Consider the following 12546-nt stretch of genomic DNA (forward strand, 5'->3'; position numbering starts at 1 on the left):
GTGGAGCTGGGATTCAAACCCAAGCAGTGTGATGCTAGTCACTGCACTTTACCGGGAGTGTATTACCTCCGAGGCGGATGCCCCTGCTCCCTGTCCTTTCTCCCAGGATGCCTTTCCCATCTCTTGCTACCTGTCAAGGTCTGGGGCAGCCTTCACAACTTCTGTCGGTGTCGCTTTGTTCAGTAACTCATGGGTCAGGGCCAGCTTCACGGGATGCAACTTTTGCAGCTGCACAAGCCCCGCCCTTCAAAGGGCTCAATGCCCGGTTGAATGCTCTATGGTCACCATTTAAATCCTTAATTTTTGAACAAAAGGCCCAGCATTTTCATCTTGTGCCAGACCTTGCAAATCTGGTAGCTGGTCCCGACCAGGGCTGTTGGCCACCACATCTTCACATATGGCCTTTCCATGTGGCCTGGGCTTTCTCACACCAAGAGTTTCAAGAGAGTGAGCGCCAGGCAGAAGCGGTATCTCCCTTTATGACCCAACCCAAGTCCTCCTCTTAAGAGGGAAGTGGCAAGGTCAAGGTATAAAAAGAGCATGGGGGATGGGAGATACTGCCGTAGCTGTCTTTGGAAAATGCCGTTGGCCACAACTGCTAAGAGCAGGTCACCTCCCCATCCCAGGCCTCAACCTCCACGTGTGCAGAAGGGGGCTGGGGGCTCAGTCCCCCTCTGGGAAAAGGCCAAGGCAGAGTTGGGAACCTGATCCTTACAGGCGCCCCAGCTTTCCCAGTCTGGGGTCACTGAGAGGAACTGGAACCCTGGGGGATGGGGCTAGAACCCCCCCACCCAGGAGCTCTAAATGTCTGTTCCCCCCGAAGGCTGAAATCTCTGAGGAAGGCAGAGACTCCACATGCCCTGACATCTGTTTCTCCTGCCCGAATCTCTGCTGGGCTAACAATTCCTCTTCTTTTCATTTCTCCCTGGGGCATGTTGTTGTCTTTCTCATTAACCTCCCCTCAACTCCCAGCAAGGTCCCTAGACTCTGAGCTCTGCTAATTCCCCTGTAATCCACTGGCAAGCCAGGAAGCTAATTAAATTGTGAGCTTGTGGGGGTGCTCTGTCAATCTTTGACAGTCTCTCTCCCGTCAGTCTCCTTCCTTGCTTTTTTTTTTTTTTTTTTAAAGATTTTATTTATTTATTTGAGAGAGAGAATGAGATAAAGCATGAGGGGGGGAGGGTCAGAGGGAGAAGCAGACTCCCCGCTGAGCAGGGAGCCTGATGTGGGACTCGATCCCCGGACTCCAGGATCATGACCTGAGCCGAAGGCAGTTGCTTAACCAACTGAGCCACCCAGGCGCCCCCTTCCTCGCTTTTCCTTTCTGGCTAGCCCTGCATAGTTTAGATTCATCGGCACACTTTGTCTTCTTGCATGGCTCTTCTTCCGTCTCCTGTCTTTCAGCTAGAGTAATCTTTAAAATACAGCTCTGAGTTCTGTCCCCTCTGCTGCAGGATAATCTGAGCTCCTTAGCTGGGCATTAAAGCGCATGCACCTTACCTGCCATAACTTCAATCACAAACCCTTCCCTCCGGAGTTGAGTCATGGAAGGTCTCCTCCCCAAGCCCTGACACCTTTGCTCGTATTATTACCTTTGATGGGATCCCACCCCCTACTCTTCCATCTCACTGTCAAATCCTTGCCGTTATTTAAAAATAGCCTTCTCTGTGGGGTACCTGTCTAATTCAGTTGGTAAAGCATCAAGTCTCTTGATCTCAGGGTTGTGAGTTCAAGCCCCACGTTGAGTGTAGGGTTTACTCAAAAAAAAAAAAAAAATTTAAAGAGCTAAATTAAAAAAAAAAAAAGCCCCCTCTGTGACATCTTCCCTACACCCTCCCCCCCCCCACTCCTGTTGGAATTCCTCCCTCCCTGAGCTCTCATAGCAGTTACCAGCTCAGCTCCTGAGGCTGATCTCTTTCCACCTATTATGCTTCTATTCACATCCAGCCACTTCCACTAAATGATTAGCTCCTTGAGGGCAGAGTCTCTAGGTCTTTTTCATCTCAGCATCTTCCTGAGCACATACCTAAGACTGTGCCTTAAAACCCTTCATTGGTGTTTACTGGCCCAAGATGGCAACTGGGGCTCCAGCCTTCATGCATATATTCCAGGAAGAGGGAAGAGAAAAGGGAGGGCTAAAGAGAGGGCCTCCGAGCTGAGTCGGTTCCTTTCAAGCACTTTCTCTCCCAATAGCTTCTGTTCACATCTCATTGACCATGCCCAGCAGCAGGAGAAACTGGGTACATTGTTTCCCTTCAAACTCAAGAGCACATCCCTTGTTTTACAGATGAAAATATAAGATCCAGAGAGGATCAGAGAATTAGGGAGGCTGCTGAACATGGTTAAGGATCAGGCTTCAGAGCTAAACACACCTGGGTTTGAATCCTGCCTCTCCCTGCATATAACCTCTTCATTCCTCGTTTGTAAAATTGGGTTAATGGTATCTACTTCAGGGGATGTTAAGAAAATTAAATAAGGTAATGGATGTGAAAAAGCACTTACCATGGTTTAGGACACAGTTATTGTCCATTGTCTTAGTTTGGGTTCCCCCAAAAGCACACTTTGAGACAAAGATTTGGGTGCGAGTAGTTTATTTAAAAGTTAACCCCAGGGCGCCTGGGTGACTCAGTCGTTAAGCGTCTGCCTTCGGCTCAGGTCATGATCCCAGGGTCCTGGGATCAAGCCCCACATTGGGCTCCCTGCTCCGCGGGAAGCCTGCTTCTCCCTCTCCCACTCCCCCTGCTTGTGTTCCCTCTCTCGCTGTCTCTCTCTGTCAAATAAATAAATAAAATCTTAAAAAAAAAGGGGGGGGGGTTGTGGCTGACACAGGTTAGCATTCTGTCTTCCTCAGCCCTCTGGCCACATCCCTGCATGACTCAACCCACCCTCACCCTGCTTCATGCCTTCCCATAGGCCCATGACCCAAGCTTTTGAAACTGGTGAAGGAGACAGTCATGATCTAACTGGGGCTAGACAAGTACTTCGCCCTAGGCCCCAAATACCCCCAGTGCCCAGCCTGAAATGCCTCCATTCATTTCCTTCCATTGAGGCACATATTCCTCATCCTTCACCTAACACCCTGAAGAAAATTTAATGAGTCCATCATCATTATCAACGCCTTCATGAGGACTAACCTGCATCAGACTAACTGGGGTCACTTAAGTTTTGAGAGTTCCAAAAGGAAAGCTCCAGAGGGCAGAGGGCTTCCCAGGGCACCAGGCTTCTCTGTGTCCACCCACATCTGGTCTGTGGCAGAGCCGGGACCAGAGTGGAGGCCTTCGGCATCAAGCAGGGGCTGATGGAGGGCACCAGCTCCTGGTAGCCGAGAGTAGGGCCCTTCTAGAGCCATCCGCTCAGTCAACACCTACTGAGTGCCAGGCAGGGGGGAGACACCCCGCTGCCAGGCAGGAGAGACCCCCACAGCTGTTGGGAGACAACAGCAGCCCTGATGAAGGGAGTCCGAGATGGCTGCAGGGGTCAAAACCCAGAGTGGAGGCCATGGGGGGCCCTGATGAGTGCCGAGGCGGGAAGACGCTGTTCCCAGCCCTGATGTCCAGCTGGATCCTGCTACCCTAGCCCCAGCTACGCAGGGTGTCCGTGTCCCTCCCCAACAGGCCCGCCGAGCCCTCCCAGTGCCTCTCTCAACCTTCTTCCTTCGTGTGGGCACCAGGGAAGCAGTCTACTCAGCCAAAACTCAATTCTGCCCCAAGGATGCCCTTCCTTTGCATCCCCTCCCCAGGGGACCAAGGCTGACCCTCCCAGGTCTGGGGGCTTGGTCTCCCTCCTTCCTTCCTAACCAGCTGTGGGCATTTTCTGATTCGGAAGCAAGGAAGAAAAACTAGGTCACTTCAAGCTCTTTCTTTACTGTTGACATTGACCCATTTATCCTTCTCTTCCCTCAGACCCCCTCCCCCATTGCCACTCAGCCTGGACATCTGTCCCAGACGAAATCTCACCTTCCACTGTCCTTGCCGCCCAGGGGCTTGTGCGGGGCGTTCTGCGGCAGCCCCCTCTCCTCAAACCGGGGAGGAGGCCGGTCTGGAGAGTGCCCTGGGCCACCCCCAGTTTGTCCTCTGCCTCCGGCCTCAGTTGCCCCGTCTGCTAACTTGGGTTGATGATGCGTGTTCTGTGGAGCCAGAGGATGAAGCTCCAGGGAGGTCACGGATGAGGAAGAGCCCAGGGCTGGGCGCAGCCTGCGCAGGGGCCTCCTCGGTGCGGTGCCCCTAGGCCCTGCGCGGCTCCACTTCCTCGGCGCGCCCCTCCCTCTCCCTTCTCCTCCCCTCTCCCCCTTCCCGCCGCTCCCCTGCCGCTCCTCGAGCCGGTCAGCTCGCCTCGCTCTTCAGCTGTCCTCGTTCCCTGGCGCCTCGCTGCCCCGCGCCCGCCCCGGGGTCCCAGGGTCCCAGCGCCCCGCCGCCGCCGCCGCCGCCGCCGCCGCCGCCGCCGCCCCCGCCAGGCCGGGCCCCGCCGCAGCGCGGGCGGTCAGTGCGCAGCCCCGGCGCCCGTCCGGAGCCGAGAGCCCGGAGCCCGGAGCCGGATCGCGGGCTCGGAGCGGACCCGACCCGCCCGCCGCCCCCAGCCAGGTGAGGGCAGCTCAGGGCCGGGGAGCCAAGCTTTCTCCCGTGTGCAAGCGGGGGCGGGCGAAGGCGCGGGGGAATCCGGCTCCTTGTTCGCTGAAAGGAGGACCTGAGAGCTTTTTCATGAAAGAGGCTCAAGGGCTTTCACTCGGAAGGGATGGATGAAGGAAGGTTGGCAAAGGGGCGGGGGGTGGGGGAGCTCTAGGGTATCCCCTCCTGAGGGATTTCTTTTTTCAGGAGGAAGGGTTAATTGGCTTCTGTAAAACGGGGACTTGTCTCCTTGGGAACATGAGGGGCTTTCAGGGTGGGAGGAGGTTCTGGCGAGGCTTGAAGGAGGGGGTAACTGGGGAGTGGGGTTTGGCGGGGAGCGGGGCTCTGAGATCGCCTTCACCTGACATCGCGGCACCTCCCCCGTCGGTTCCGGGGCTCTGGGTCTGCCCAGGTCTCCGTGTCCCAGTTTTGTCTCTTTGAAGATGACTATTTTGAGCCCCACCTGGACAGAGCTAGGAACAGCCATTTCCTTTCCCGGAGCTATGAGGCCCACCTGACACCCTCCCACCTCTGACCTGACCAGGGAAGGGGGTTTAAAGAAGGATGGGGACCTAGGGATCTGGGAAATGGCAGTGCTGGGTGAGAAATGGGCAGAGGCTGGGTACTGAACACACGGGAGGACCCTCTGGCCCTCGTGGGGTGCACCAGACTCTGCAGGGAGATTGCTGAAGGTAGGGTGGGCAGGTGCTCCTGGGGCAGGACCTGCTAGGGAGAAGAGCAGGGTCAGAAAGAGTTGAGATGTTCCCATACTCCCAGAAGGCAAAACGCTAGAGTTCTTGCTTGTTTCATTGGTTTTATTTGCTTTTTGCTTTCTTTCTCTTTCACCCTGGATCCCAAGATTCATTCCACTTATCTCCCCTCCTATTTTTGCAAAAAAGGAAAACTGAGGCTAAGGACAGGTTGGCTGGAAATATCTGTGTCTATGAGGAAAAGATGGGGGAGAGGAAGGTGTACTGAATCTGGAGTCAAAAGACCTTGGTTCAAGGTTGCCTCAGTGTGCGTGATTACCTTGGGCCAAAATGCTTCCCCTGTTTGGGCCCTGACTTTCTCATCTATAAAGTGGGAGAGGGCCCACCTGTCTCAAAGGTTTGCTGGGAGACCAGATGTGCCCAAAGAGCTTAATGAAAGGGAATACTCAGGAGGTGCAATCTTCATCACTGTAGATGGGTCCCCTCCTTCCTGCCCTCATCAAGGGTATCGGCTAGCCCTTGGGGTGCCTTTGTAGGAATTACAAAAGGTCCCTCCTCCGGAGGGAGAGAAGGTTTAGCTGGGTTAGGGACTTGGGGTCTTTATTATGAAAATTAGAAAAAGGCACACTTTCCCCGGGTGCAGCAGGTCCACACTGTAGGGCAAGTAGAACGTGAGCTGGATTCCAGTGCCCACCTACCCTAAGGTGAATGTCCTTGTGTAGGGTGCATCTGCCCCTGGCAGCCCTTCTCAGCAAGCCCCCAGTGTCTCTAAGAGACACAGAGCTACACACACTCCCAGGGTCCTTCCCAGAGCCCATATCCAGGCTGTTGCCAGCTCATTTTCTTTCCTACTTTGTCTCCACTTCAGGGCCTTTGGGTATTCAAGCCCCAAAGCCTATGCCCTACTAAGAAGCATGATGGAGTTAGGCATTGCCTTCCCAAGCTCCCAGGGGTAAGAGTTACTGAGTCCCTAACTGCTTATGTCAAGAACTCTATCAGATCACTTTTCTCAAGGCCAAGAAGAGAAGCATCTGCACACCTGGGCAACACTACCGTTCACAAATGGTGTTTGCACCTGCTATCTCAGAGCATCCTTACAGTAAGACGGGGGCAGGTCTCCCCATTTACAGAAAAGAAGCCATGCCCAGAGAAGTTAAGGAATTTGCCTAAGGTTTCACAGCATTTAAGTGGTAGAGCCAGGAAATGAGCCCAGGTCAAGCTGCCAGTCTTTCACTCCACCACTACTGAGGAACAAAGCTGCTGACCTCACAGTCTTGCCAGAGCCTTGCTGCAAATGTTGCTCTCCTTCTCTATTCACAGGAGCCCCTAGTTCTCTCCTTCTGCTCAGTGACCAGCCCTCAAGCCCAGAGGAAAGAGTCACTGTCTCTTACTGTGATTTCACGGGGAGGGAGCTATGTCAAGGCCCAACTGCTCGGGCCTCTTTATTGCAAGAAGGGCTCCTGGGGGGTGCAGAGGTCCAGAGTGGCGGCTGACCCTTGTGGGTCAAAGGCCAGGAAAGGGGTCAATGAGCAGCTATTTCCTTTCCTGTCCATATGGGGGCTGGAACAGTGGCCATCGGTACAGAGAGCTAGTGCCTGAGTGAGGGGCAGGCCAAGGTCCATAGAATAGCCACAGGGCAATTCAGCAAACCAGGCTGAAAGAAACTCAGGCGCCCTGACCACCCTCTGTGGTGCCAAGGTGGGGAGGGGCAAGCCCAGCTGACAGGCTACATAGGCCCCTTCGGCCAAAGCATTTCTGCTTCTATCTGTGGTACAGGTGTGTGAGCTTTCACTTGAGAAGGGGGTTCGTTTCTTACAAAAAAAGGAGACTCGCTGGCCTAATCTTCTGGTTCCCAAAGTGTGGTCCCTGGACCAGCAGCATCTGCATTACCTGAAATTTGTTGGAAATGCAAATTCTCAAGCCTCATCCTAAACCAAATGAATGGACACTCTGGGGGCGGGGGCCCAACAACGTGTGTTCCAGCAAGCCCTCTATATGGCACCGAGGCCCGCTGAAGCTTGAGACCCGCTGACCTAGTCCAAGTGTGTAGGAACCCGAGTCCTAGTTGTGGGGCAGGGGCAGGGCTGTGCAAGTAACGCGTCTCCCAGTCTCGGAACTCGGAACGCGGGGCATCTGGGGGCCGCCCCCGGCACAAGCCCCCTCTCCTTCCCCTTCTGCCTCCCCTCCCAGGCGCCATGCTGCTGCTCCTGCTGGGCCTGCTGGGCCCTGCCGCCTGCCGGGCCCTGGGGCCGGGGCCGGGCTCGACGGAGCTGGGCTCGACGGAGCTGCGCTCGGCCTTCTCGGCCGCACGCACCACCGCCCTGGAGGGCACATCGGAGATGGCGGTGACCTTCGACAAGGTGTACGTGAACATCGGCGGCGACTTCGACGCGGCCACAGGCCAGTTCCGCTGCCGCGTGCCCGGCGCCTACTTCTTCTCCTTCACGGCCGGCAAGGCCCCGCACAAGAGCCTGTCGGTGATGCTGGTGCGCAACCGCGACGAGGTGCAGGCGCTGGCCTTCGACGAGCAGCGGCGGCCCGGCGCGCGGCGCGCCGCCAGCCAGAGCGCCATGCTGCAGCTCGACTACGGCGACACGGTGTGGCTGCGGCTGCACGGCGCCCCGCAGTACGCGCTCGGCGCCCCGGGCGCCACCTTCAGCGGCTACCTGGTGTACGCCGACGCCGACGCGCCTGCGCGCGGCCCGCCCGCGCCCCCCGAGCCGCGCTCGGCCTTCTCGGCGGCGCGCACGCGCAGCCTGGTGGGCTCGGACGCGGGCCCGGGGCCGCGGCACCGGCCGCTCGCCTTCGACACGGAGCTCGTCAACATCGGCGGCGACTTCGACGCGGCGGCCGGCGTGTTCCGCTGCCGCCTGCCGGGCGCCTACTTCTTCTCCTTCACGCTGGGCAAGCTGCCGCGCAAGACGCTGTCCGTGAAGCTGATGAAGAACCGCGACGAGGTGCAGGCCATGATTTACGACGACGGCGCGTCGCGGCGCCGCGAGATGCAGAGCCAGAGCGTGATGCTGGCGCTGCGGCGCGGCGACGCCGTCTGGCTGCTCAGCCACGACCACGACGGCTATGGCGCCTACAGCAACCACGGCAAGTACATCACCTTCTCCGGCTTCCTGGTGTACCCCGACCTCGCCCCCGCCGGCCCGCCGGGCCTCGGGCCCCCGGAGCTCTGAGCCCCGCCCGGGGAGGGGAGCCCAGCGGCGGCCCGCGGCGTGCTTGCCGAGCCGAGCCGAGCCGAGCCGAGCCGAGCCGAACGCCCCGCCGGCGCGAGCATGACGGCCCGCCCAGTGCGGCTGACCCTGCCAATAAAGTGGGCCTGCGCCGGCGCCTGTCTGCCTGGGGTCCTGCGCTGTCTTGTCTGCGACGCTGTGGTCTCGGGCGGGGCGGGAAGGCACGGGCCACTGCAGACCCGGGGTGGGGTCGGAGGGCCGAGGGCCCTGCGAGGGCGAGGAGATGGGCGTTTGATTGAACTGAGCCCGACTCGCCCAACCGCTTGCGGGACTCCCCTTGGCGTTACTTTCTAGTCAGCCCCTCTACCTCCTTCCCACTGACCTACCGTGTCGCTTAGGGTCCAGCTGGTTCTTTCTTGTGACAAGGGACCACACCCTGCTCCCTTTCTGGGAGTAGGGGATTCAGGGAAACAGAACATTCCTTCTTCTAGCAGGGTGTGTGTGGGGTGAGCCACTGATACCTGGTTGCCCCAACTCCTGCCCTCCCACAACGGGGAGGGTGAATCGCCCAGGGCAGGGGTGAAACAACTTACTTTGGCATAAAAGGACACAGGCTGCAGGCCAGAAGAAAACATTTTATGTGACAGCTACACAGGATCAGGACTACACCAGCCAGACTCAGCTTGTCTCTCTCAGTCAGTCCCCTCGCAGCCTCACTTCCCCCTCTGAGGTGTGCATCTGAGACTTGAGATGGACCAAAAAACCTGCTCCCCCCCACCTCTCCCCACCCCGTCCCACCCCCCCGCCAAGGAAAGGTAATGTTCTTCCACCTGCTTTCCTCCATTCCTCCAACAGACTAAACTAAAAATGTCCCGTCTATTCTAGTCCAGATGGGGAACTTGGGGCACAGGGACTCCAGAGCACTGGTTGGGATTTAAAAGGGTATGTAAATTAGGACTGGGTGCTGGGCATTCACAAGGTTCCCATAGATTCCGCAGGACTTGTCACAGACTGCCAGGGTAGGACTTGGAGCGTCGGACTTGGCCTTCCTTGGGGACAGCTTTCTTTTCAGCATCCTTGAACACACTTCTCAACCCTAACCCCAGCACATATCTGCAAGTCCTGCTTTTAGCTCTGTGCCTGTGTCCTGAGACCCAGGCTCTTAGCCTACCAGGGCTCAGGGAAGAAAATGGGGCAGGGGTAAACTGGGTTCAGGGTACAATCCAAGCTTCTACTTCCAGTGGGAAGGACCACGTGCCAGATGGAAGCCACTGCCCAGGATGGGTCTGGCTTGGGCCACGAGTTGGGGGGCAGTGGTTGGTTGGCAGGTGAAAGGGGAGAGTCAGGGAAAAGGGTCAAGGCCCAGGGCCCCAAAGATGGGGGCTGCCCCTGGGGCAGAAGCCCTTGCACAGGTCCCAGAGTATTTCCTGTGCCAGCAGGGTGAAGACCTGGGCCCAGCGACCCCTCTCCTCAGCCTCACTAGCCTCATGGAGCCGGTAGACACAGGACAGGCCTGTGAGGAGCAGATGTTCAAAGTCCCAAGGGCTAAGAGGAGGCCCTTTCCGCAGGTCCTGGAACTGCTGCAGCCGCTGCTTAGCACCCTCCAAGTCACTGGGCACATGTTGCTGCAGGAGGAGCCTGAGTCGGCGGCCTGGGCGTGTGGATGCCAGTTCCTCGTCCTGGATATGCAGCTGCCCCACGACATCCAGCTCCAGACCAGCCCAGAGCAGCTGCAAGGGGAGCCATGTAAGGGGTGGGCTGGGGCCTGGGAGGGCAGGGCAGGGAACAAGAGTGGGCCAGGGAGGGCATAAGCAGGCAGTAGGACCCATGCTGGGTTACCCCCCCACCCCCCACCCAGCAGGCCTAGCTTGAGACATCCCCCTTCCCAACCCTGAGCTTAGGGACCTCTGGACACTCCCTCCCCCATATCCCAGGCTGGAGGAAAGACCTCAAACATCACTTCCGGGGCCTCTGGCTCCTGCAGGCCACCTCCCACGCTGGCGCTGTCCATGGGCTGCCCTGGGCCAGCAGAAAGGAGTCAGGCCCTGCCAAGCTCCATCTTGAATACCCCAGCCTCCCAGAAGTGCCCCTTAGCTATTTGGTAGGAATGCGTAGAGGTTCTTCTATCTACAAAAGAGCAGGAATGCCATCCCATGTCCCCCTTCACACACACACACATTGACATTCACCCTCCCAGGCATAGGTCTTGTGATCCCCAAATCATCATCCCAAACCCAGATACCACCTCAGCAAATGTCCAGGACTCCTCCTTGAACTTCTGCAGTTCCCTTGGCAAAGAACTCGACCATTGGGTCACAAGACACTTCACTTCCGACTTCCCCTCCCTATAATCATCTGGGACAGTGTGACCTAAAACAGTGCCAGTGACTCTCCTCAAGGGTCAAGGACCTCTTTAGGAAGAAATCTGCTCCTTCCTTGCTCCTCAGTAGTGGTCATGCAAAAGGCAGGGAAGCCAGGCAAGGCGGTTGTCTGCTGCAGCTTCCTTCATCTCACACCCTGGTATGCTGCTCAGCCCTTAGAATGATGGTCCCAGGCCCAGGGCAGGTCCAGAGGTCCTGCTTTGCACATCTAGAATAAGGCCACTGTCCACCTCTGTCCAGGGCTGGCAGTGAGGGCACCTGGAACTACCTCCCTTCACTTGGACTTTCTGGTTCCAGGGTCGGAGCCCAGACTATTACCCCTGTTGCATAGGTTAATCTGGTACCAGGCCCACAGTGCCTAGGCCCTGCTAGGTTCAGGTAGAACCAACTTTAGCTGCTATCAGCCAGCAGCATTCCTTGGCTCCCATCCACGCCACCCTAAAGCCCCGGTACCTGGACGGTGCTGGGTTGTAGTCACCCCAGGGAGAAGGTAAATGGTTACTATTAGCCAAGACAGGAACTGCATCGTCCCAGCCATGTCCCACCACGTCCTCTGAGTCTTCCTCTCCCCAGCTGCTCTCTGCTCCTGCGTCCGCCCGCCACACACCACGGCTCCAACTTTCCACTGCAGGCTGCTCAGGCGTTCCCTATTTTGTGTGTCAGCCTTCAATGCTAAACAGGGAGGGGTTGGCTCTGACTTCCCAGTACCTTTCCATCCCATGGAAATGTGGAATCTTTAGTTGCTGGCGGTAGGAGTCTGGCTCCCTGCTTGTCAAGCCCTCAGCCTGTTCCTGTCCAGATGGGCGGGATGCTTGCTTACTAGAAAAATGATGCTTGGTAGCGAACAGCTCTAGCTTGGCCCTCCCAAGAAGTAGGAAAGAGCCCAGGCAGTAACACTACCTTACTATCTGTCCTCAACCCCAAAACATCCTGCAGCTGAGCTCAGGCTCTAACACCCAGTCCAGCCCAGCCCAGCCCAGCCCAGCCCAGCCTCCAGGGAGCCCCTCAGCAGCCAAAAGCATCAGCTGCAAAGCTTGGTTCTGGAACTGCAATGGTTCTCCATCTACATGGCAGGCTGGCTGGGTGGCCCCATGGACCAGCAGAGCTGAGCACTTGCACCTCGGGCACTCAGCCACCAGCCATACAGACCCCAGGCTGGTTAGGGTAGAGTCCTGTCGCCTAGAAGACAGATCTGCAGCTTCTGAGTATCTTTTGCAGCAGCCCTGGGATTTCCTTTGCTTGCTTACAACATTCTCAGCTCTGGCTGGAGTCCAGGAAGATTACCTTAGCCCAAGCGTGATGGGCTGTTAGCGGGGAGCAGGATGCAGGGTTCAAGACTCTAAACTGAGCTGTGGCTCGTGGAACCCTGTGGATGCTTGGATGGGATGGGGGGGGTTTCCCTGGTTCCACCTAGACCCCTTGATCCATCAGCTGCCACCAGACAGTCTGCTGTGACCAGGGGTTTTCTCCTGCAGTTGTTGAGGGCCCTCCAATTTTCAGGAGACGCCATGCCACACCCATCCTAAGCCCTGTGGACAGTGAGAACTTTCCATTTCAGCTCCAGAATCCCTCTCTCAGAGGTACATCCAGGCCTGCAGGTCACCATGTCTGCAACTGTACTAAAAGAGACTCCTAGGTTGGTATTCTCTTTAAGGGACAGGGGGAAAAA

The 12546-nt window shown here is 57.2% G+C and overlaps 2 protein-coding genes across 2 annotated transcripts; one reads left to right on the forward strand and one right to left on the reverse strand.

The window, feature by feature from the left end:
- Positions 1-1276: 1276 nt before the first annotated feature.
- On the forward strand, positions 1277-8673 carry C1QTNF4 (C1q and TNF related 4). The gene is made up of 2 exons (XM_045893670.3): positions 1277-4580; positions 7505-8673. Exon 2 carries the CDS (start codon positions 7510-7512, stop codon positions 8497-8499), a length of 990 nt encoding a protein of 329 aa, XP_045749626.1. The 5' UTR covers positions 1277-4580; positions 7505-7509; the 3' UTR covers positions 8500-8673.
- A 445-nt stretch (positions 8674-9118) lies between these two features.
- Positions 9119-12446, reverse strand: FAM180B (family with sequence similarity 180 member B). The gene is given in 4 exon segments (XM_045893675.3): positions 9119-9884; positions 9887-10226; positions 10445-10515; positions 11331-12446. Coding segments are annotated over 4 exon segments (900 nt in total). The 5' UTR covers positions 11599-12446; the 3' UTR covers positions 9119-9663.
- Positions 12447-12546: the final 100 nt, after the last annotated feature.

This window comes from Mirounga angustirostris, unplaced genomic scaffold (genome assembly GCF_029215605.1).
Source record: "Mirounga angustirostris isolate CCGP_5_RB_7025 unplaced genomic scaffold, mMirAng1.0.hap1 SCAF_13, whole genome shotgun sequence".
Taxonomy (NCBI): Eukaryota; Metazoa; Chordata; class Mammalia; order Carnivora; family Phocidae; genus Mirounga; species Mirounga angustirostris.